The 22678-nt window shown below is 45.0% G+C and overlaps 1 protein-coding gene across 1 annotated transcript in view; it reads right to left on the bottom strand.

Annotated features, from left to right (window-relative positions):
* LOC137372283 (protein mono-ADP-ribosyltransferase PARP12-like) overlaps nucleotides 1-22678 on the bottom strand; it is a 49517-nt gene that overhangs the window by 14045 nt on the left and 12794 nt on the right. Inside the window, exons 6-11 of the mRNA XM_068036042.1 lie at nucleotides 16170-16338; nucleotides 7580-7700; nucleotides 5663-5759; nucleotides 3439-3520; nucleotides 2818-2948; nucleotides 332-483 (exon numbers count right to left, since the gene is read on the bottom strand). Of these exons, the coding sequence (XP_067892143.1) occupies nucleotides 332-483; nucleotides 2818-2948; nucleotides 3439-3520; nucleotides 5663-5759; nucleotides 7580-7700; nucleotides 16170-16338 (752 nt within the window). The remainder of the gene's footprint in view (nucleotides 1-331; nucleotides 484-2817; nucleotides 2949-3438; nucleotides 3521-5662; nucleotides 5760-7579; nucleotides 7701-16169; nucleotides 16339-22678) is intronic.

Below are 22678 nucleotides of genomic sequence, written 5' to 3'. Positions count from 1 at the left end.
CGCCTCATTTCCCTAGATGGGATACAAAGGCACGTGAGTGCCGGCCAGTGTTATAAAGATTGCACCAGGACAGACGGCGGGAGCGAAGGTGTAATTAATTCATTGATTATAATTTATTTAAATATTTAAATGGCGGCCCCATCGCCGAGCAGCAGGGGGCCACCATGAGGCCTCACCACTGCTGGCAATATCGGGCTGGGCCCTCCCGGTGTCGAGGTTCGTAACAGCCCTCTTCCGGAGGCATTTTGGGGAGTCTGTAAAATTCAGCCCATTGTTTACAGCCCCTGCTGAAACAGATATTCAGGTTGAAACACTGATTTTTCCCTGTTACCTGTCCCGTATCCTTCTCCATGTGTCCCACAGATTCTCCAGTCGAAGTTCTCCTGACAGACGGTAGCGACGGGTGAGGAATTCCAACCGTAGAAAAGCAGCTTCTCATCCACCTCTTTACCGCCATTTTTCTTTTTCATCTGCTCCTTCTGCCTGTCTCACAATACAAACAAACCACCGTGACCTTTGCTGAACTGACTGGAGAACGTTTCGCTTCCAGTGTGGTTCACAGTAGACAAACATCTTTCATAGTCGACCTCAACATCTGCAAAGCTTAACAATGACGTGTGGATACGGAGAAACCAGTTCCTCTGATGGGGGAAGTTCAGAACAAAGGGGGAACCATCCTAAACTTAGAATTAGGCCCATACAGAATTGAACACAGGAAGCACATCTACACACAAAGGGTCATGGTAACCTGGAACTCCCACCCCAAAAAAGCTGATAAGGCTGGGGGTCAACTGAAAATTTGAAAAATGAGATTTGTAGATTTTTGTTGGATAATGGTGTAAAGGGATATGGAACAAAGGTGGGTAAATGGAGTTAAAATACAAATCAACCATGATCTAATTGAATGACGGAGCAGGCACGAGGGGCTGAATTGCCTATGTTCAGATAAGGGAGACAAAAAAAATGTTTCCATCTGGCTTCTCCATTCTTTTTCACTCTATGGGCTAACTCCTCCTATCACCACCGCCTGAAAGATTGGACAATCTGCTAAACTCACCAGCACAGCTTCCACAGTTGGAATGGTGGATCATTCCAGTTTGTTCACCAGGATGCTCCCTTTAGTTTGGAAAGTGGACCAGCTTTAATCATTGTTATTTTGAACCCATCAATGCTGCTCTGACATCACAGCAGAGGTGGCTCAGTTGTTATCACTCGCCTCTGGGTCAGAGACTTGAGCGCAAAATCTAGACTGACATTCCAGTGCAGTACTGAGGGAGCGCTGCACTGTTAGAGCAGCCACCTTTCAGATGAAGGTTAAACCGAGGCCCCGTCTGTCCTCTCAAGTGAACGTAAATGATCCTACAACATTATTTTGAAGAGTAGCAAGGGAGATCCCCTCGGTGTGCTGGCCGATATTTATCCATCATCCAACATCACTAAAGCATAGTATCTGGTCATTACCACATTGCTGTTTGTGGGATCTTGCTGTGTGCAAATTGGCTGCTGCATTTCCTGCATTCCAACAGTAATTACACTTCAAAAAGTACTTCATTGGCTGTAATGTGCTTCGGGATGTCCTGAGATAATAAAAGGTGCTACATAAATACAACTCTGTCTTCTTTATTTTATATATTTATTCTGCAACTTTACAATGTCATATTTTAAACATATTCCATTGCTGATCTACAGTCCCACGTGCCAGTTACTCTGAACACCTCATGTCAGCTGGTGCACTCACTAATTTTCCAAAATCTGACCTATTCCAATCTGCTGAACTTGTTTTTGTACTTTTTTGCTTTCTCATCTTATAATGGTCACCACACAAGGTGCTCAGGCAGGTGCCATCATCGACCTAATCTATTCTGTTAATCATAAGATCTAGCAAAAACCTCGTGAGACAATGCACGTACTGGTTGAGAGAGGAATCCTGTACATATTATAGGAATTCAATTCCCTGCTCTCATTTCCTCCCTCCTTACCCCAGTCAATGAGTGGGCAATTAAAACCTCCTTGAACATAAATGTTGCTATTCTTACTCAGCTCCCTGATTTCCTCTTCAATTCCCCTCCCACAATTAGGGGATCTGTAGTCCAACTCTACGAATGTAAAAATTATTTTTTTTAATTTGATCTCTAACCATATTGCCTTTACTTTATAGACTCCCTCCTTCACCAATATTGCCTCTCCTCCTCCTTTCTTACCTACTCTGTCCCTCCTAAAACTATTCTAACCTGTTACCTTTATTTCTCACTCCTTTCCAGTTTGCAGCCAGTTTCTGTTGGTGCATTCTCTTCTGACTTGCTTTCATGCTTCACTTTAGTCCATTTCTCTCAATCCTGCTTTACGTCTGTGTGCCTTTCTCTCTCTCTTCCTTCGCGTCTGCATCCCTCTACATTCATTTTTATAACTCTACTTATATGATTGTCTCTCTCTCCCCATCTTTTCTTTTTTCCAAGAAGGAAAAAAATGAAGGAAGAGTGAAATGAAGGGAGGAAGGAAGAAAGAATGAAAGCTATTGATGGGTAACCCAAGGCCTGCTCATGTGGATGTAAAAGATCCTGTGGCACTATCTTCAAGAAAAGCAGCAGAGTTCTCCCTGGTGTCCGGGCCACTTTTTTCCCTTAATCAGCATTGCAAAATAACCGATTATCTTACTACTGTGTGTTGGATCTTGCTGTGCGCAAATTGGCTGCCACATTTCCCACATTACAACAGCAACTACGCTTCAAAAGCATGTCATTGGCTGTAACATGTTTTGAGACATCCAGTAGTTGCAAAAAGCGCTGTATAAATGCAAGTCTTTTTTATTTCACAAACCATTGAAAGATTTCCCACAAGGCCAGGTTTTGGATTCGTTTGATTTTCTGGATCACGCTGTTCCTCATAGTTCGCTGGAAGAGGGACTGGACCTGCTTATATTCCTCTGAAGACTCAGGCACTAGAACAAGCTGCAGAGAGACGGTTATCATTCAGAATCACACAGCAGCAGCTAATCTAAACACATGTAAATACAGCAAGGCTGTGGACATTTATTTAACTTTATCCTACTTTTTAACATGGAAATAAATATGGAGCATTATGACCACACACTAGAAAAAGGAGCCTGGCTAATGAATGAGATGATAGGCATAGAACATCTACTGATCCCATGTACATAAAGAAAGAACTTGCATTTATGTAGCGCCTTTCATGATCTTGCTGTGTACAAATTGGCTGTTGGTGTTTCCTACATCATAACAGTGACTACACCTCAAAAAGTACTTCTTGGTTGTAAAGCGCTTTGGGATGACTTGAGGTTGTAAAAGGCACTAGAGAAATGCAAGTTCTTTCTTTCCTGGTAACACGGGTGCCATTTAAGGACTTCAATACCAGGAACTCCATTCAGCTCCTGCAGAGTAGTAAATGAGATACGAGTACATTGTTTTAGCAGCTGATTACCTGATATCCAACAGTCGGCTGAGTTGACATATCCCAATGTGTTGGAACGGCTTTGGTGTGAGCTGGGATCTCTTTTACCTGGCTGCAAGAGGAAGACAGCAATTAATTGAAGGGCCTTTCCATGATAACAATTCCTCTCCAAACCCTGCCACATGCCAATGTGCTGTTCAGTGTAGGAACAAAATGGCCCTTCGGCCATTGTCACATTTTAGAAAACTTCAGAAGATCCCCCAGTTGGACATTCAGCCCCTCGACCCTGTCCTGCCATTCAACCGGATAATGGCAAATCAGTAGCTCACCTCCATTTACCTGCCATTTTCTCCCTATCCCTTTATATCCTTACCTAACAAAAATCTATCCATCTCAATTTTGAAATCTCCAATTGATCCCCGGCTTCCACAGCCTTTCAGTGAATTCCAGATTTCCACTAGCCTGTGTGTGAAAAAGTGCTTCCTAATTCCTCCTCCATTGGCCAGCTCCAATTTTAAGATTATTTGGGGATTTTTAACCATTTTGTTTCTTTGCGGGATTGAGTTGTGTTTAAAGGTTGCGTTTTGCTTTGACCAAACATAGAGCCAGAGGCTACAAACATTGAAGATGTGTACTGAGGAATGTTACAAATCAGTCTCTTTCAATCTCATACAACAAGGATCTGTTGTCTCATCCCAGGCCCATTTACTTGATGAACAGGGACTAAGGTAGCCAACCCTCCAGGAATTAATGATTAATCTCCAGCACATTGCTAGGAGCAACCCAGGAGAAAAACCATAGGGACATGAAAATAAATGTTTTCTTCTTTACTTTCCTTTAACATGCTTGTTTATTAATTATAAATATATTGGATTTGAGAAAAAGGCCATTCCGATTAACTGTCAAGATTCATCCAATTGGGTGACGAACAGTTTGTCCACATTCCAATTAGGCGTGGGAAGGCAGGGCTCCATGATGATGGACATATCAGGTAACCAATGGCAAGTGTGTTGGGTTGGAGTTGTTGGAGGTGGGCAGTCATGTGATGAAACCTACTGGAATACGTCCAACCACAGTTGGCAACCTTACCCAGAGCATTAAGCAATTCATCATCTCATCAGAGGTCTGACTACTATTGGTGGTGAGGGCAGTTCCATCCATATGAAAATGGGCAAACCTGTCCACAGATAAAACTCATGAGGAAGAAGGTATGATTGACCAGCCTTCTGCTGAATTCCTGCATGGGTAGAGGTCAGATTTAACAGTAAAAGACCATGTTCAGGAGGCACTTGGATTTTGAACTAAGGGATTTGAAAGCATGAGCCTTTCAATTCCAAATTAGCTCAAGAGAAAGGTTATGCAAAAACATTATCAAAAACAAGTCAGTCATCCCACAAAAGATGAACAGATGGTTAATGGGGTTCTCTAGGAACTGGTTTTGTTACTGCGCTAGAAATCCTGAGGCGTGGATTAATCATCCAGACAACATGAGTTCAAATCCTACCGTGACAGTCTGAGAATTTGAATTCAGTTTGAAAGAAATCTGGAAATAAAGAAACTAGTTTCAATGAAAGAGATTGTGAAGCTCTTGGATAATCATTTAAGTCCTAACTGGTTTATTAATGTTCTTTAGGAAAGCAAACCTGCCATGCTTACCCACTCTGGCCTCTATGTGACTCCAGTCCTACATCAACATGGTTGACTCTTAATTGCCCATAGTAAAATGTCTGAAGGCACGTCACAAGAACACAATCAGACATAATTTGACACCAAGCTATATCACGAGGTATTAGGACAGGTGTTCAAAAGAGGTAGGTTTTAAGCAATGACTTCAAGGAGGCGAGTGAGAGATAGAGAGGTAGAGACATTTAGGGAGAGAATTCCAGAGCTAAGGGCCTATACAGCTGAAGGCATGGCTATCAGTGATGGGGTGAAGAAAACCTGGGATGCACAAGAGGCTAAAATTGGAGGAGCGCAGAGATCTCGGGGGGGATTTTAAAGTTGCAGAAGGTCACAAAGATAGGGAGGGGATGAGGATATTGAGGATTGGAACAGAAGGATGAAAATGTTAATATTGAGCTGTTGGCGGACCAGAGGAGATATACCTCTATTGTCAACCAAGCCCAAGTTTGGAGTCACTGGCATGGCAATCCAAAGTAAGTTTTAAAGACCAGTCCTTGTCTACTCGTGAGCCACTCTGCCAATCCACCTTCAATCTGGCATCAACATACATCTTGCAATCAAATATCAGTACCTGTATATTTGCCTTTCCATTCCCTGTTCCGAAATAAATCTCGGTCGCCTTCGGATTTCCCGGCATGTTCCAAGAACCACGTTTTTCTGGATCATTGCTGAGCAAGAAGGGAAATAAAGTAACAGCTTCAATCTACACAAAAAAGTTCAATTTATTTTTTAGTTGCTAAATAGAAATGTATGGAATTTAAACAACCTCCTAAGACAACACAGCCTTGGTCCTCACTTTGCTTTCCAGACAAGTATTAAGGTTTCCATAGACATCAAGATGCTTTCAGTGTCCTAAGTGTGCAATAGGGTTTTATGTTTGCTGGAGGCTTGGCACAATTGTGAAACTCCCTGCTTCCCTGGCTTCAGCATCTGTTTTATCTCCTAAAGCTTTGATGGTTCAATCTTTCAGATGTGGCCACAGGTTGTGTGAAACTGGACTGATTCATTCCTTGATGAACAGAATGGCCAATTGCATGAGAACTGTGACACCAAAGCATTGCATTGTAGTACCACACTTTGTTGTCCATTTATTCACTCAGTATTTGGGGGAGTTGACCCTCTCTACCTGACTTGAGGCAGGTTCAATTGAAGCATTCAGAAGGGAATTAGACTGTTATATATAGAACATAGAACATTACAGCGCAGTACAGGCCCTTCGGCCCTCGATGTTGCGCCGACCTGTGAAAACATCTGACCTACACTATTCCATTTTCATCCATATGTCTATCCAATGACCACTTAAATGCCCTTAAAGTTGGCGAGTCTACTACTGTTGCAGGCAGGGCGTTCCACGCCCCTACTACTCTCTGAGTAAAGAAACTACCTCTGACATCTGTCCTATATCTATCACCCCTCAACGTAAAGCTATGTCCCCTCGTGTTTGCCATCACCATCCGAGGAAAAAGACTCTCACTATCCACCCTATCTAATCCTCTGATTATCTTATATGTCTCTATTAAGTCACCTCTCCTCCTCTCTAACGAAAACAACCTCAAGTCCCTCAGCCTTTCCTCGTAAGACCTACTGAAAAGGAAGAATGTGCAGGGTTACGGGGAGAAGGCGGGGGAATGGCACTAAGCGAATTGCTCTTTCGGAGAGGCAGTGCAGACACTATGGGCTGAATAGCCTCCTTCTGCGTTGTAACAATTCTGTGATTTCCTGCACTGTTTCCTCCTAACAATGTGACATTTCCTATTGCGTTCATATTTCTGAGCTGCCTGTACTTTGTGCCAATAAACATAAAACAATAGGCAGAAGCTATGGTTCAGTTGGTATTACTCTTGCCTCTGAGTCAGAAGGTTGTGGCTTCAAGCCCTACTCCAGAGACCTGAGTCCAAAATCCAGGCTGACATTGCCATAAAAATATATTCAAATTTGCCATCCAACTTCCTTCCAGTCCTGCTTAAACTATGTCATGAATATAGAGAACAGATGTAGGCAATGGTCAAGTCCCATTACAGAGATTTGAGCACAAAAATTCAGGTTGTCACTTCAGTGCAGTACCGAAGGAGTGCTGCACAGTCGGAGGTGCCGTCTTTCATATGAGACAGTAGACCAATGCCCCATCTACCCCCTTAGATGAATGTAAATGGTCTCATGGTAGTATTCCAAGAAGAGCAAGGGAATTCTCCCTGGTGTCCTGGCCAATATTTATCCCCCAATCAAAATCATAAGAACAGATTATCTGATAATTATCACATTGCTGTTTGTGGAATCTTGCTGTGTGCAAATTGGCTGCTGCATTTCCTACATTACAAAAGTAGTTCAGGGGCTGTAAAGTGCTTTGGGACGTCCTGAGGTATGTGGAAGATGCTCGATTAATGTAAGTCATTCCCTTTCTTTTTAAAAACTAAGATTGAAATAAAAAGTCTCTCTGTACACCAGATGAATGTAAATTGGGTTCCTCTGTATACTGAAGTGACCATACCTTCAAAGTCCACCGTGTAGTGGTGATTCCCCTTTAGGAATACTGCTTTCTCCTTGCTGTCTGCCAAATACAAGTTCTCCAGGTCGGTGGACGTGACTGAACAAACACTGTCTGAACCTTCCTGTAAGATTACAACACAAGAGGTGAGCACCAGGCAGTATGGAGAAAACAGGTACAAGCCTGATACCAGAGCTGAGAGTGTACATCTATCAGGACTATCATTATTCACATAGGAACCAATGACATAGGTAGAACTAGGAATGACGCTCTGCTGAGAGAGTTTGAGGAGTTAGGAGCCAAATGAAAATGCAGAACTTCAAAAGTAATAATCTCTGGATTGTTACCAGAGCCACATGCCAATTGGCAGAGGGATAAACTGCTTAGAAAGTTAAGTGCGTGGCTGAAGGAGCCGTGCGGGAGGCAGGGGTTTCACTTCATGGGACACTGGCACCAGTACTGGGGAAAGAGGGAGCTGTTCGGTTGGGACGGGCTCCACTTAAACTGGACTGGGCTCAGCGTGCTGGCAAATCGAATAAGTAGGGCAGTAGACAGGGTTTTAAACTAATAAAAGGGGGAGGGGAGGATTCAGGAAAGAGAAAATGCAAAAGCAGCAAGGGAAATGTCAAGGCTCTAGATCAGAGCAGCATATTGGGTAAAAATAAGCAGAGTGGGTCAGGAAGTGACAGTGAGAGTAACAAAGGGCATTAGTGACTGAGGTAACGTCAGGGTAAATTAGAAAAAAGTCAAAGCTAAAGGCACTTTATCTGAGTGTGCCAAGCATTCACAACGAATTAATAATACAGATAAAAAATTAATAGGTTTGATTTAATAGCCATGACGGAGACATAGTTGTCAAGTAACCAAGGTTGGGAACTAAATAACCTTTGAAGAAATAGGCAAAATGGAAAAGAAGAATAAAGGATGGGTTACGGACAGTAGAGAGAAAAGATCTTAGCTCAGAAAATCAAGAAGTAGAATCAAGAAGTTTGGGTGGAGCTAAGAAACAACAAGGGGCAAAAATCATTGCTGGGAGCTATTTATAGGGCCCCTAAAAGTAGTTGTAGCGTAGGGCAGAGTATAAATCAGGAAATTAGAAGCACATGCAACAAGGGTAATACTGTAATCACAGGAGACTTTAATTTTCATATTGACTGGGCAAACCAAGTTTGCAGCAACAGTGTGGAGGACGAGTTCATGGAATGCATACAAGATAGTTTTTTAGATCATTATGTCAAGGAACCAACAGTACTGTGCAATGAGAAAAGATTAATTAATAACCTTGTACTAAATGGGCCTCTAGGGAAGAGTCACTTTCATATGTTTTATGTTGAGTTTGAAAGTGATTTAATCAAGTCCGAAAGTAGGGTCTCAAGTCTAAACAAAGCAAATGATACAGGTATGAGGGGCAAATTGGCCAAGGTAGATTGGGAAACTACAGTGGCACAGTGGTTAGCACTGCAGCCTCACAGCTCCAGCGATCCAGGTTCGATTCTGGGTACTGCCAGTGCAGAGTTTGTAAGTTCTCCCTGTGACTGCGTGGGTTTTCACCGGGTGCTCCGGTTTCCTCCCACAGCCAAAGACTTGCAGGTTGATAGGTAAATTGGCCATTGTAAATTACCCCTAGTATAGGTAGGTGGTAGGGAAAGTGAGGGAAGGCAGGGATGTGGTAGGAATATGGGATTAATGTAAGATTAGCATAAATAGGTGGTTGATGGTCGGCACAGACTCGGTGGGCCGAAGGGCCTGTTTCAGTGCTGTATCTCTAAATAAAATAAAAATATGACAGACAAGCAATGGCGAGCATTGAAAGAATTAATACATAATTTACAACAAATATACTTTCCTATCAGGCACAAAAACCCCACAGAAAAAGTGGTCCAACTGTGGCTAACAAGAAGAGTTGAAGATAGAATTAGATCAAAGGAAAAGGCTTATCTCTCTCTATGTAGCATTCTTGTTGTCCAAGGACTGCTAAGCATGGCTTATGCCATGATATCACTATGGCACAAGAAGAGGAGGCAAGCCCCAAGAACTACTTCAGCCTGTCCAGGGATTGAACCTGTATTGTTGGCACTGCACTCTAGCCAACTGAGCTAACTGACCCCTATGATGCTTATAACATTGTCAAAAAGAGTAGTAAGGCTGAGGATTTCAGAATTCAGCAGTAGGCGGTGGCGTAGTGGTATTATCACTGGACCAGAGACCCAGGGTATTGCTCTGGGGACATGGGTTCGAATCCCACCACATCAGAAGGTGGAATTTGAAATTAATTAATAAATCTGGAATTAAAAGCTAGTCTAATGATGGCCATGAAACCATTGTCGATTGTTGTAAAAACCCATCTGGTTCACTAATGTCCTTTAGGGAAGGAAATCTGCTGTCCTTACCTGGTCTGGCCTACATGTGACTCCAGACCCACAGCAATGTGGTTAACTCTTACATGCCCTCTGAAATGGCCTAGCAAGCCACTCAGTTGTACCTAACCGCTACGAAGTCAATAAAAAGGAATGAAACAGGACGGACCACCCGGCATCGACCTAGGCACCGGAAACGACAACGGCAAACCCAGCCCTGTCGACCCTGCAAAGTCCTCCTTACTAACATCTGGGGGCTTGTGCCAAAGTTGGGAGAGCTGTCCCATAGACTAGTCAAGCAACAGCCTGACATAGTCATACTCACGGAATCATATCTTACAATGTCCCAGACACTGCCATCACCATCCCCGGGTATGTCCTGTCCCACCAGCAGGACAGACCCACCAGAGGTGGCGGGACAGTGGTATACACTAGGGAGGGAGTTGCCCTGGGAGTCCTCAACATTAACTCCGGACCCCATGAAGTCTCATGGCATCAGGTCAAACATGGGCAAGGTAACCTCCTACTGATTACCACCTACCGCCCTCCCTCAGCTGATGACTCAGTACTCCACCATGTTGAACACCACTTGGAGGAAGCACTGAGGGTGGCAAGGGCACAAAATGTACTCTGGGTGGGGGACTTCAATGTCCATCACCAAGAGTGGCTCGGTAGCACCGAGTCCTAAAGCTGGCCGAGTCCTAAAGGACATAGCTGCTAGACTGGGTCTGCGGCAGGTGGTGGGGGAACCAACACGAGGGAAAAACATACTTAACCTCGTCCTCACCAATCTGCCTGCTGCAGATGCTTCTGTCCATGACTGTACTGGTAGGAGTGACCACCGCACAGTCCTTGTGGAGACGAAGTCCCGCCTTCACATTGAGGATACCGTCCGTCGTGTTGTGTGGCACTATCACCGTGCTAAATGGGATAGATTTCGAACAGATCTAGCAATGCAAAACTGGGCATCCATGAGGCACTGTGGGCCATTAGCAGCAGAATTGTACTCAACCACAATCTGTAACCCGGCAGATCCCCCACTCTACCATTACCATCAAGCCAGGAGACCAACCTGGTTCAATGAAGAGTGCAGGAGGGCATGCCAGGAGCAGCACCAGGCATACCTCAAAATGAAGTGTCAACCTGGTGAAGCTACAACACAGGACAATCTGCGTGCCAAACTGCGTAAGCAGCATGCAATAGACAGAGCAAGCGATCCCATAACCAACGGATCAAATCTAAGCTCTGCAGTCTTGCCACATCCAGCCGTGAATGGTGGTGGACAATTAAACAACTAACTGGAGGAGGTGGCTCCACAAATATCCCCATCCCCAATGATGGGGGAGACCAGCACATCAGTGCAAAAGATAAGGCTGAAGCATTTGCAACAATCTTCAGCCAGAAGTGCCAAGTTGATGATCCATCTTGGCCTCTTCCTGAAGTCCTCAGCATCACAGATGCCAGACTTCAGTCAATTCGATTCACTCTGCATGATATCAAGAAACGACTGAAGGCACTGGATACTGCAAAGGCTATGGGCCCTGACAATATTCCGGCAATAGTACTGAAGACCTGTGCTCCAGAACTTGCCGTGTCCCTAGCCAAGCTGTTCCAGCACAGCTACAACACTGGCATCAACCCTGCAATGTGGAAAATTTCCCAGGTATGTCCTGTACACAAAATGCAGGACAAGTCCAACCCGGCCAATTACCGCCCCATCAGTCTACTCTCAATCATCAGTAAAGTGATGGAAAGTGTCATCAACAGTGCCATCAAGCGGCATTTGCTTGGCAATAACCTGCTCAGTGACGCTCAGTTTGGGTTCCGCTAGGGCCACTCAGTTCCTGACCTCATTACAGCCTTGGTTCAAACATAGACAAAAGAGCTGAACTTAAGAGGTGAGGTGAGAGTGACTGCCCTTGACATCAAGGGAGCATTTGACAGAGTATGGCATCAAGGAGCCCCAGCAAAACTGAGGTCAATGGGAATCAGGGGGAAAACCCTTCGCTGGCTCGAGAGGTCAAGTTGATAGGTCTCTCTGATCAGTGGGGAGACCCCTCCAGTGGTAGCGTTGGGCCACGACTGCAGTCTTTGCTGGTGATGGCCCCGTCTTTGGGGCATGGAGCCTCCAGCAAAATGCCAGTGAGTGCTCTAAATAATCCTTAATTGGGGCCTTAAATATGCTGATTGGCTGCTTGCTGCCAATCCGGGCAAACTTCCCTGAGGGTGGGAATGTGTTGGGGAGCCATCCTGACCTGGCGCCCTACTACTTTCTCTGCCTTCCTGTCTCCACTCCTGCCACCCAGGGGCTGGGATAATTTGCCCTTTGTATCTGAATTCACGGTGGAAGACACAAAGAATATTCCAGAAATAAAGGGGAACCAAGGATCTAGTGAGAATGAGGAACTTAAAGAAATCAGTATAAGTAAAGAAGCAGTACTAGAGAAATTCATGGGATTAAGTGGTGACAAATCCCCTGTACCTGATGACTTGCATCCTAGGGATTTAAAAGGCGCAGCTGCAGTGGATCTATTGGTTTTAATCTGCCAGAATTCCTTAGATTTTAGAACAATTTCCAAAGATTGGCAGGGAGCAAACATAACCCCGCTATTTAAGAAAGGAGGAGGAGAGCAAATTCGGAACAATCGGCCACTTAGCCCAACATCAGTAATAGGTAATATGCTAGAATCTATTATTAGGGACATGATAACAGTGCACTTAGAAAATCATAATGTACAATCATAATAAGCAGAGTCAACAGGTTTTATGAAAGGGAAAGAGTTTTTCAAGACTGTAACTAATAAGATGTATAAGGGGGATCCAGGATATAGTGTATTTGAATTTTCAAAAAGCATTCAATAAGGTGCCAGACAAGAGGTTAGTACACAAAATTAGGACTCATGAGTTTGGGGGTAATATATTAGCATGGATGGAGGATTGATCAATGGACGGAAAACAGAGAGTAGGAATAAACAGGACATTTTCAGGTTGGCAGACTGCAACTAACGGGGTACCGTAAGAATCAGTACTTGGGCCACAGCTATTTACAATCTATATTAATGACTTAGATGAGCAGACTGAGAGTAACGTATCCAAATTTGCTGATGATACAAAGTGAGGTGGGAAAGTAAGCAGTGAGGAAGATGCAAAGAGGCTGAAGAGGGATAGAGACAGGGTTGGGTGGGTTTTTGATCCGTTTCATGGGATGTGGGCATCGCTGGCCAGGCCAGTATTTGTTGCCCATCCTTCATTGCCCTTGAAAAGGTGGTGGTGAGCTGCCTTCTTGAACTGCTGCAGTCTGTCTGGTGCGGGTACACCCACAGTGCTGTTCGGAAGGGAGTTCCAGGATTTTGACCCAGCGACAGTGAAGGAACGGCGATATAGCTCCAAGTCAGGATGGTGTGTGGCTTGGAGGGGAACTTGTAGGTGGTGGTGTTCCCACATGTCTGCGGCCCTTGACCTTCTAGGTGGAAGAGGTCGTGGGTTTGGAAGGTACTATCGAAGGTAAGTTGCTGCAGTGCATCTTGTAGATGGCACGCACTGCTGTCAGAATGTGCGTTGGTGGTGAAGGGAGTGAATGTTTAAGGTGGTGGATGCAGTGCCAATCAAGTGGGCTGCTTTGTCCTGGATGGTCTTGAGCTTCCTGAATGTTGTTGGAGCTGCACCCATCCAGGCAAGTGGAGAGTATTCCATCACACTCCTGACTTGTGCCTTGTAGATGGTGGACAGGCTTTGGAGGTGAGTTACTCACTGCAGAATTCCCAGCCTCTGACCTGCTTTTGTAGCCACAGTACTTATGTGGCTGGTCCAGTTCAGATTCTGGTCAATGGTTACCCGCAGGATGTTGATAGTGGGAGATTCAGCAATGGTGATGCCAAGGGGAGGTGGTTAGATTCTCTCTTGTGATTGACATTGCCTGGCACTTGTGTGGCGCAAATGTTACTTGCCACTTATTAGCCGAAGCCTGAATGTTGGTTGTCCAGGTCTTGTTGCAAATGGACATGGACGGCTTCAGTGGGCAAGAACATGGCAAATATAATACAGTTTATAAAATTATCCCCTTTGGTAGGAAAAATAAAAAAGCAAAAAGAATATTAATGGTGAGAGACTGAGAAAAGTTTGCATTCAGAGGGACCTGGGTGTCCTTGTACATGAATCATAGAACATTAATATGCAGGTACAGCAAGCAATTAGGAAGGCAAATAGTAAGTTAGCTTTTGTTACAAATAGATTGGAGTATAAGAATAAAGAAGTCTTACTACAATTATACAGGGAAATGGTGAGGCCACACCTGGAGTACTGATTGCAGTTTTGGTCTCCTTCCGTAAGGAAGGACATACTTGCCCTAGAGGGAGTGCAACAAAGGTTCACTAGACTGTTTCCTGGGATGAGGGGAAATTGAGTAGATTAGACCTATATTCCCTGGAGTTTAGAAGAATGAGAGGTGATCTAATTGAAACATTTCAAATTCTTATAGGTCTTGACAGGGTAGATGCTGAGAAAATATTTCCCCCGACTGGGGAGTCTAGAACATGGGATCACAGTTTCAGAATAAGCGGTCAACCATTTAGGACTGAAATGAAGAGAAATTTCTTTGGTCAAAGGATTATAAATCTTTGGAATTCTCTACCCTAGAAAGCAGTGGATGCTCTGTCATTGAGTCCAAGATCAATTGATTTTTGGGTACTAAGGGAATTGAGGGATATGGGATAGTGCAGGAAGATGTATTTGAGGTAGAAGATCAGCCATGATCCTGTTGAATGGCGGAGCAGGTTCGAAGGGCCAAATGGCCTACTCCTGCTCCTATTTCCTATGAGAGACTGAGACTTTAGAAAAGAGAAGGCTGAGGGGTGACCCAATAGTGGTCTTTAAAATTATGAAGGGATTTGATAGAGTAGACATAGAGCAAATGCTTCTATTTATGGGGAGACCAAAACTAGAGGTCATAAATATAAGATAGTCACTATTAAATCTAATAGGGAATTCAGGAAAAACTTTGTTAGCAGAGAGTGGTTAGAATGTGGAACTCGCTACCCGATAGACTAGATAAGATGAACAGCAGATGGTGCATTTGAGGGGGAACTGGATAAACACGTGAGGGAGAAAGGAATATGTTGTTAGGGTGAGATGAAGAGGGGTTGGGAGGAAGCTCATATGGAGTATAAACAATGGCACAGAGCAGTTGAGCTGAATGGCCTGTTGCTGTGTTGTAAATTCTATGTAACTCCTTTTGGGTGATGGGGAATTGACAATCAATTTCACACCAAGGCTCATTTGCTTCTGTATTTGACTGCTATGGGAATGAAAATTGTGTAGAGTGTAAATCGGGCCATTGATTCATGGCCGCCTCGTTATTGTCCTAGAGGAGATTACAGCCCACTGTGTTTAAAAGGAATCTGATCCCAGACAGTCACTGTACTCAGTGTTACTGGGCCAGGACTCAGAATCCCAGTCAACGATCAGTTTCATCAGAGTTTGTCCTGAGAATGAATTCACTTCTCAAAACGAGGTGACTAGACACCTTGGAGGGTTCTTCATTTCGAAACAGTGTCGAGTATCGTTTCCTCAGTGAACGCTGAAGGGGATGGTTTTCCAGGTTACTGTGTTTGATGGTGCAAATAAACCTAAATTAATATACACTACTAACTCATCTCATTAACATGCCTGTACAATGGCTGTCTCTAAGGTAAGGGTATCAAATGATGCTGATCAATAGAATTGATGTACAGATCAGCTAATCAAATAGTTCAGTCGAAAACTGATCAGTTCTCGTCAGGTCACTGTTAACTCTGCTTCTCTCTCCACGGATGCTGCCCGACCTACTGAGCATTTCCAACACTTTCTGTTTTCATTTCAGATTTCCGGCATCTGCAGTACTTTGATTTTATTATAGAGATGTTTTCACTTGTGGGGTGAGTTCAAAACAGGACACCAATATAGGATCATTAATAAATCCAATTTAATTCCAAAGGAACGCCTGTACCCAGACAGTGGTGAGGAAGTGGAACTCACTACGACAAGGAGTAGTTGAGGTGAATAGAATAGATGCATTTAAGGGGAAACTAGCTAACTACATGAGGGAGGAAGGAATAGAAGGTTATGCTGATAGGGTGAGATGAAATAGGGTGAGTGGAGGGTTGTGTGGAGCATTAATACCAGCGCAGACCAGATGGTGTAATTACCTGTTTCTGTTTGATATATTATATGTAATTCTACATAGGAAACCAGATGCTCACCTGTTTACCATATTCAATCCAATCTCTAGTGTTAGCCTGCCAGTACCAGAGCCATTCAGTGGTCAGGGAGTAGTGCTGAGGTTTAGTGACAGAGGAGCTGGTGGAGAGACGCCTCACCTTGTTCAAATTGTTGGTCATGGTCATGAAGTTAACAACTGGGGGTCCTGCTCTGGAACAGAAACAGAAGCAGACAATTCAGTTGTAATACAAGGAGAAAGGTCCCAATGCATTGCGTGTTCTACTTTTGAGTGTTATGCTCAATAATCTATTCGGTATCAGCATCACTGATCACTCCCAAAAGCAGACTCTATGTCCTTTATGATGGCGAGCGCCCTTGTACCCGCTCAATATCTACATCAGTGATGTCCACCATGCAGCCCATGGCCCCAGTGTGGTCCTGAGCTCCCTCCATCTGGCTGTCAATTTTATAGAGCTTCTGAATCCTCTTCCATTCTCAATTTAACCTTTTTAAGGATTCATTCTGCTATATCTGATCTGCACCCCCTCCAACCCAATATATCTTTGCTGAGGTGCAGTGCCCAGAACTGTGCACTCCATTTGAGATGGTGTCCAATTAGACCTGTAGCGTGACTTTCACCTCTTTGTATGTATACTATACCTCCACTATAACAAACCCAGCTTATAACAAACCCAAAAGCAAAACTCGCTTTTTTTTTTGAACGGAAATCAGCCCTACCACATTGAACACCTGAATAGAACCAACCCAGATATAATGATAAAGTTCAAGCTGAGGCCAGCTGAAAGATAACATATTGTAATGCAATGCCCACATGCCCAATGTGTTTGATCCTCCTAAGGGCGGTGAAAAAGCGGATGGATAACAATAGAAATACATCCAGGTCTCCCAACACGAGCAATTATGAGATCAGCCATTTGTTGAATGGCAGAGCAAGCTTGAAGGGCTGCATGGCCTACTCCTGCTCCTATTTCTTATGTTTTTCTGACATTATTGAATCAGTGACATTGGGCTGGATTTTCGATTGCAGGACAGAGCGAGCAGAGGTTTGGGCATGTATTGAAAATTGCCTTCCCGGAGTGTGTGACTGAATCCCGATGCCTCTGGATCACAACACAATTTTCAAAGTGGGGTGGGGGGGGGGGGTGGGAGGGGAAATGGGAACCCATTCGCCTCTAATTAATGGCCTATCAAGCTCCTTGAGGAGTTTGTTAACAGGCAGGGACTGGAGGCGATTTTCAATGCAGGAATCTCCAAAGCTGAACAGTCTGGTGTGCATTAGCGCACAGCTGTTAGGATCAATGCAGGAAGCTGCAATTTTTTTGCCACCAAGTGTTTTGCTGTGAGATCAGGTGCTGTACTGCGTGCCTGGCTTTTTGGTCAATTCTCTGTGTGCTGAGGCTTCTGGCCCTCCAAATTCCTGCCTCCTCTCTCGTGCAAGGCAGCAGCAGCCCCCAACATTGCTGCTGTCTGCCTTTGAGGTTCCTGCTCCATCAGGCATCTCCCGCCTCCTTGCAGAGCTCAGCACCACGAATAGGGCACTGAGCTCACCTCCTTCCCAATTACGACATTAGCATTTGAATATTGCGTCGCCTGAGCGATGCAGACATAGTGGAGGGTTGGGACCCGGAATTATCTGGGCATTGGGTTCCCAATCCCAACTTGAAAATCCAGCCAGCCCATTGAGTTAGGGAGAGGATGAGGAAACTACTGGTGACAAGGAAATGGAAAGCACAGAACAAGTTATCCCTTCACAGAATGAGTTCTGAAAGGCAATCATTCACATAGTACCTGGGACTGAGGATATTTCTGGACTGGTTAACAAGATAGAAAAGCTGCATTGAGAAAAGCACTGAAAATATGAAGCAATTTACACTGCATAGTTTTCTTAACAAAAGCACCAGAGGGGAGTAACTTTTTAACTCAGCAAGTTGTTGTGGCCTGAAATGCACGGCATGAAAGGGTGGCGGAGGCAGATTCAATGGTAACTTTCAACAGGGAATTGGATAAATATTGGAAAAGGAAAAGTTTGCGGAGCTATGGGCAAGTGCGGGATCTAATTGGATAGCTCTTTCAAAGGGACTGCGTAGGCATGATGGGCCGAATGGCCTCCTCCTGATTCCAGTAAAATCAGTTTAATTGAAATTGGGTTGTGTCTTTATTTTTCTGATGCAGCAAATTGCCAAACCCGACTATAGTGAGAAATCTTATATAAGCTGGTGGTCCCATTTGGCAGGAGGAGGGGCTCATAATAGTGAAGTTTGACTATACCATACAGCCACAGAAAAATTATAGCACAGAAGGAGGCCAATCAGCCTGTTGTGTCCGGGCAGCCGAACAAACTAGCTGCTATCTAATCCCACCTTCCAGCACCTGGTCCACAGCCTTGCAGGTTACAGCACTTCAGGTGCATGTCCAGGTACCTTTTTGTACTTGGGAGAAAATGGAATATTTAATAGATGCACAGTAAAGGGGAAAGAGAGAAGTACCTTTGTAAGTGCATGTGCATACCAGTCAATTATTCCGTGGCATTGCACACATCAGGAGTTAAAGATGACACGTAGTCCTCAGGTGACGTGAGGTAAAAAGGTGGGGAATAATTGGACAGGGCACACAGCTGTAAATCCCACCCTTTTATAACATCATACATTTTGTCTTTAATTTGATATATTTGCATCATAAACGATTACAGCAGAATAGTGGGGGTTGCAGTGGGGCGGGGGTGGGGAGGAAGGAAAAGCTGACAGAGGAGAAAGCTCCCCTAGCCCGGGAACGTGACAGAGCTAGGTGGGTAGACTCCCAGGGGTGTGGCACCCCCCCCACCCCCCACCACGTCTGTGTACCTATAGGGGATCCACACCCCAAGCACTAGCCCACACCTGCTCCACTCTCATTGGCTCTGGTGCAACTCCTAAAACTTTGACACAAAAAGTCCAGAGGATCGCTCAAGTGAGGGAGAAAGGCAGAGGCAGGGTTCTCCCTGCCTTTTCAGCTGGGCACCGGGAGCCACACCTCCAGCACAAAATCCAGCCCAGTGTTATGGCTGGAACCCTTCTGTCCCATTCCTGGGTCATGGTAACCCTCTCCATTTTCCAGATTTTCCATGCTTCCCTCCTCCTCTGCGATTCTGCTGTAATCATTTACACCTCCTCTGCATCCAACTTGTGTTTATTTGTCCCATTAATGCTCCCTTTTATTTTGTACCATCATCTCTTTTGTCTGAATCTCTCCTGCCTTCCACCCTACCACAGACCTTCCTTTTTGTTCTTTCCTCACCCCACCCCTTTCCATTCCTTGCTTAAAAACTGTTATATATCAAAAGTATTCCCAGTTCTGATGATAGGTCATTGATCAGATATGTTAACTCTGCTCCCCACTCCACTGATGCCGCCTGACTTGCTCAGCATTTCCAGCATTTTCTGTTTTTATTTCAGATTTCCAGCATCTGCGATTCTTTGTTTCTGTAAATAGATGTAATTTTTTTAAATATTTAGAGGAATGTAATTGCTGCACTTCAGGGACTTTATTGGCAGTAGCGATAGCAGAAAGAGCAGAAATGTTCCATTCTGTCAACAGAAGACTGCTGTTATAAAAGCAAAATACTGCGGATGCTGGAAATCTGAAATAGAAACAAGAAATGCTGGATTCACTCAGCAGGTCTGGCAGCATCTGTGGAAAGAGAAGCAGAGTTAACGTTTCGGGTCAGTGACCCTTCTTCGGAACTGACAAATATTAAAAATGTCACGGGTTATAAGCAAGTGAGGTGGGGGTGGGGCAAGAGATAACAAAGGAGAAGGTGCAGATTGGACAAGGCCACATAGCTGACCAAAAGGTCATGGAGCAAAGTCCGTTAACACCTATTCTGTACTAATGCTTTGTCTTTCAACACACTATTAACATATTGTTTACCTTTTGGTCAGCTATGTGGCCTTGTCCAATCTGCACCTTCTCCTTTGTTATCTCTTGCCCCACCCCCACCTCACTTGCTTATCACCCATGACATTTTTAATATTTGTCAGTTCCGAAGAAGGGTGACTGACCCGAAACGTTAACTCTGCTTCTTTTTCCACAGATGCTGCCAGACCTGCTGAGTGGTTCCAGCATTTCTTGTTTTTATATTTATGTTGTCAGGATTGCCATAGACAGAGTAAAAGCAAAATACTGCGGATGCTGGAAATATGAAACAAAAACAAGAAATGTTGGATTCACTCAGCAGGTCTGGCAGCATCTGTGGAAAGAGAAGCAGAGTTAACGTTTCGGGTCAGTTCCGAAGAAGGGTCACTGACCCGCATTTCTTGTTTTTGTTGCCATAGACAGAGGTTGTGAAATCTTAACAGCTAATGTTCAGGTGACAAATGAAGGGCTAATCTACTTGGATCAATGCGATGCAAACAGCAATAGCTTGTCACATGCTTCTTAGTAACTGCCCGAAGAAAACAAACTGTAAGGCCTATTATTAGTTGTCTTGGTGACATCAAGGAAACTGGCAGCTCCCCACATAGCGATAATCTGGTGTTTCAAGTTGTTAACAGGGAATAAAAAAGTGTCTGACTCTTCATTTGCTGATTTTGGGGATATATGCTGGCTCTCCCCTAGGAAGCATTCCACAGTCTGTGAATGTCTTGCCATGAATCCCGCACATCCACATCAGCCATTTGCACTATTGATGGCTGTTAGGTGGCTCATTCTATTACTAAATTCAACCAGTCATTCAGAAACATTCCCCCTCGGTCAGCTGTGGTTCCATGTTAGCACTCTCACTTCAGAGTCGGAAGGCTGTGGGTTTAATCCCACCTCCAGAGACCTTGAGTCCATAATCCAGGAGTTCAGTACTGAAGGAGTGCTGTACTGTTGGCTGTGCCATCTTTTGGACAAGACATTAAAACTGAACCCCCAACTATCCTCTCAACAGGACCTTGAAGCTTCCATGGTACTATTTCGAAGAAGAGCTTGGGAATTCTTCCCAGTGCCCGAACCAATATTTATCCTTGAACCAACATCACTAAAGCAAATGATCTGGTCATTATCATGTTGTTGTTTGTGGGCACTTGCTATGCGTAAATTGGCTGCCGTGTTTCCTACATTACAACAGTGACTAAACTTCAAAAAGTACTTCGGTGACTGTAGAGCACTTTGTGACCTCTTGAGGTAGTGAAAGATATTATGGAAATACAAGTCATCCCACCTGATTATTAAACCATGGGCTGGATTTTATAGACCCCCTGAGGCGGGGTTGGAGGTTGGCGGGGGGGGAACCATAATATCGCGATGGCAGGCAGGGGGGTGGCAGAGGTCCCATCGCTGCCCCATCGCCAAGTGATTTCCCTGGGGGTGTGAGATAGGCCGACAATGGCCTTCCCATCCAGAGACCAATTGAGGCCCTTAAGTAGCCTATTAATGGCCACTTAAGGGCCTCTTCCCCCGCCGCTGGGATTTAACCAATGGTGGGGGTGGTGGGGGGGCTGATGTGGTGGCCTCCACCACGCGGGGAAGGCGCCTTGTAAAACAAGGCACTCTTCCTGAAGACTCTTGGGGGTCGGGGGTCCCTCCTCTGGTATTCTGTGACCCACAGAGGGCCCGGGCTGGGAAACAATGCACCTCCCAGGAGTCCCCCTCCCCCTGGACATTACAACCACCCTCCCCCACAGACAAAATTCTTACAGGGCTTGACAGGGTAGATGCAGGAAGGATGTTTCCCCTGACTGAGCAGTCTAGAACCAGGTAGAGGCCTGCTCAAGTTGGGAAAAAAGAACCCAACCCGAACCTGACCACACCACAGCGGACCCCAGCCCGATCTGGCCCGAGTCTCTACGATTTTGCCCCGAGCCCGACCCAACCTGACCATCCTTAACTTACCTTCCGACTGGGAAGCTCCACGAAGCTGCAGCGCGTATGCGATGACGTCATAGTGACGTCACTCGCTCACTGCGCAGACTCTGTTTCATCCCGGTCTCCCAGCTCAGGTAAGTTTTTTAATTTCAATACTTACCAGCAGAGCACTTACCATGTGTGTCCGACCCGACTCGACCTGGGCTCAGCCCCCGACCCAACCCGAGCCTGAAAGCCGTACCCTGAAGATGAGCCCGACCCGACCCCGACACATGTCGTCGGGTCCTGTCGAGTTCGGGTCGGGTAGCAGGCCTCTGGAACCCAGGGACACAGTCTCAGAATAAGGGGCAAGCCATTTAGGACTGAGATGAGGGAGGGAATTTATTCACTCAGAGGGTGGTAAATCTGTAGAATTCTATACCCCAGAGGGCAGTGGAGGCTTAGTCATTGAGTATGTTCAAGATAGAGGTCAACAGATTTTTAGATATTGAAGATATCAAGGGATATGGGGATAATGGCGTTGAGGTAGAAGATCAGCCATGATCTAGTTAAATGGCAGAGCAGGCTCGAGGGACCGAATGGCCTACTGCTGCTCCTATTTCCTATAACCCCCTACCTGAGGTCTGGGGTTCCAGCACTGGGCCTGGGTCCAAGGCCTCCGCAGTATCGGCAGTGGCCACTGCTCCTGGTTGCACTGCCAATA

Source organism: Heterodontus francisci, chromosome 7, assembly GCF_036365525.1.
Source record: "Heterodontus francisci isolate sHetFra1 chromosome 7, sHetFra1.hap1, whole genome shotgun sequence".
NCBI classification, from domain to species: Eukaryota; Metazoa; Chordata; class Chondrichthyes; order Heterodontiformes; family Heterodontidae; genus Heterodontus; species Heterodontus francisci.
The sequence above is the reverse complement of the archived record's forward strand: the minus strand, read 5'-3'. Positions and strand labels throughout refer to the sequence as shown.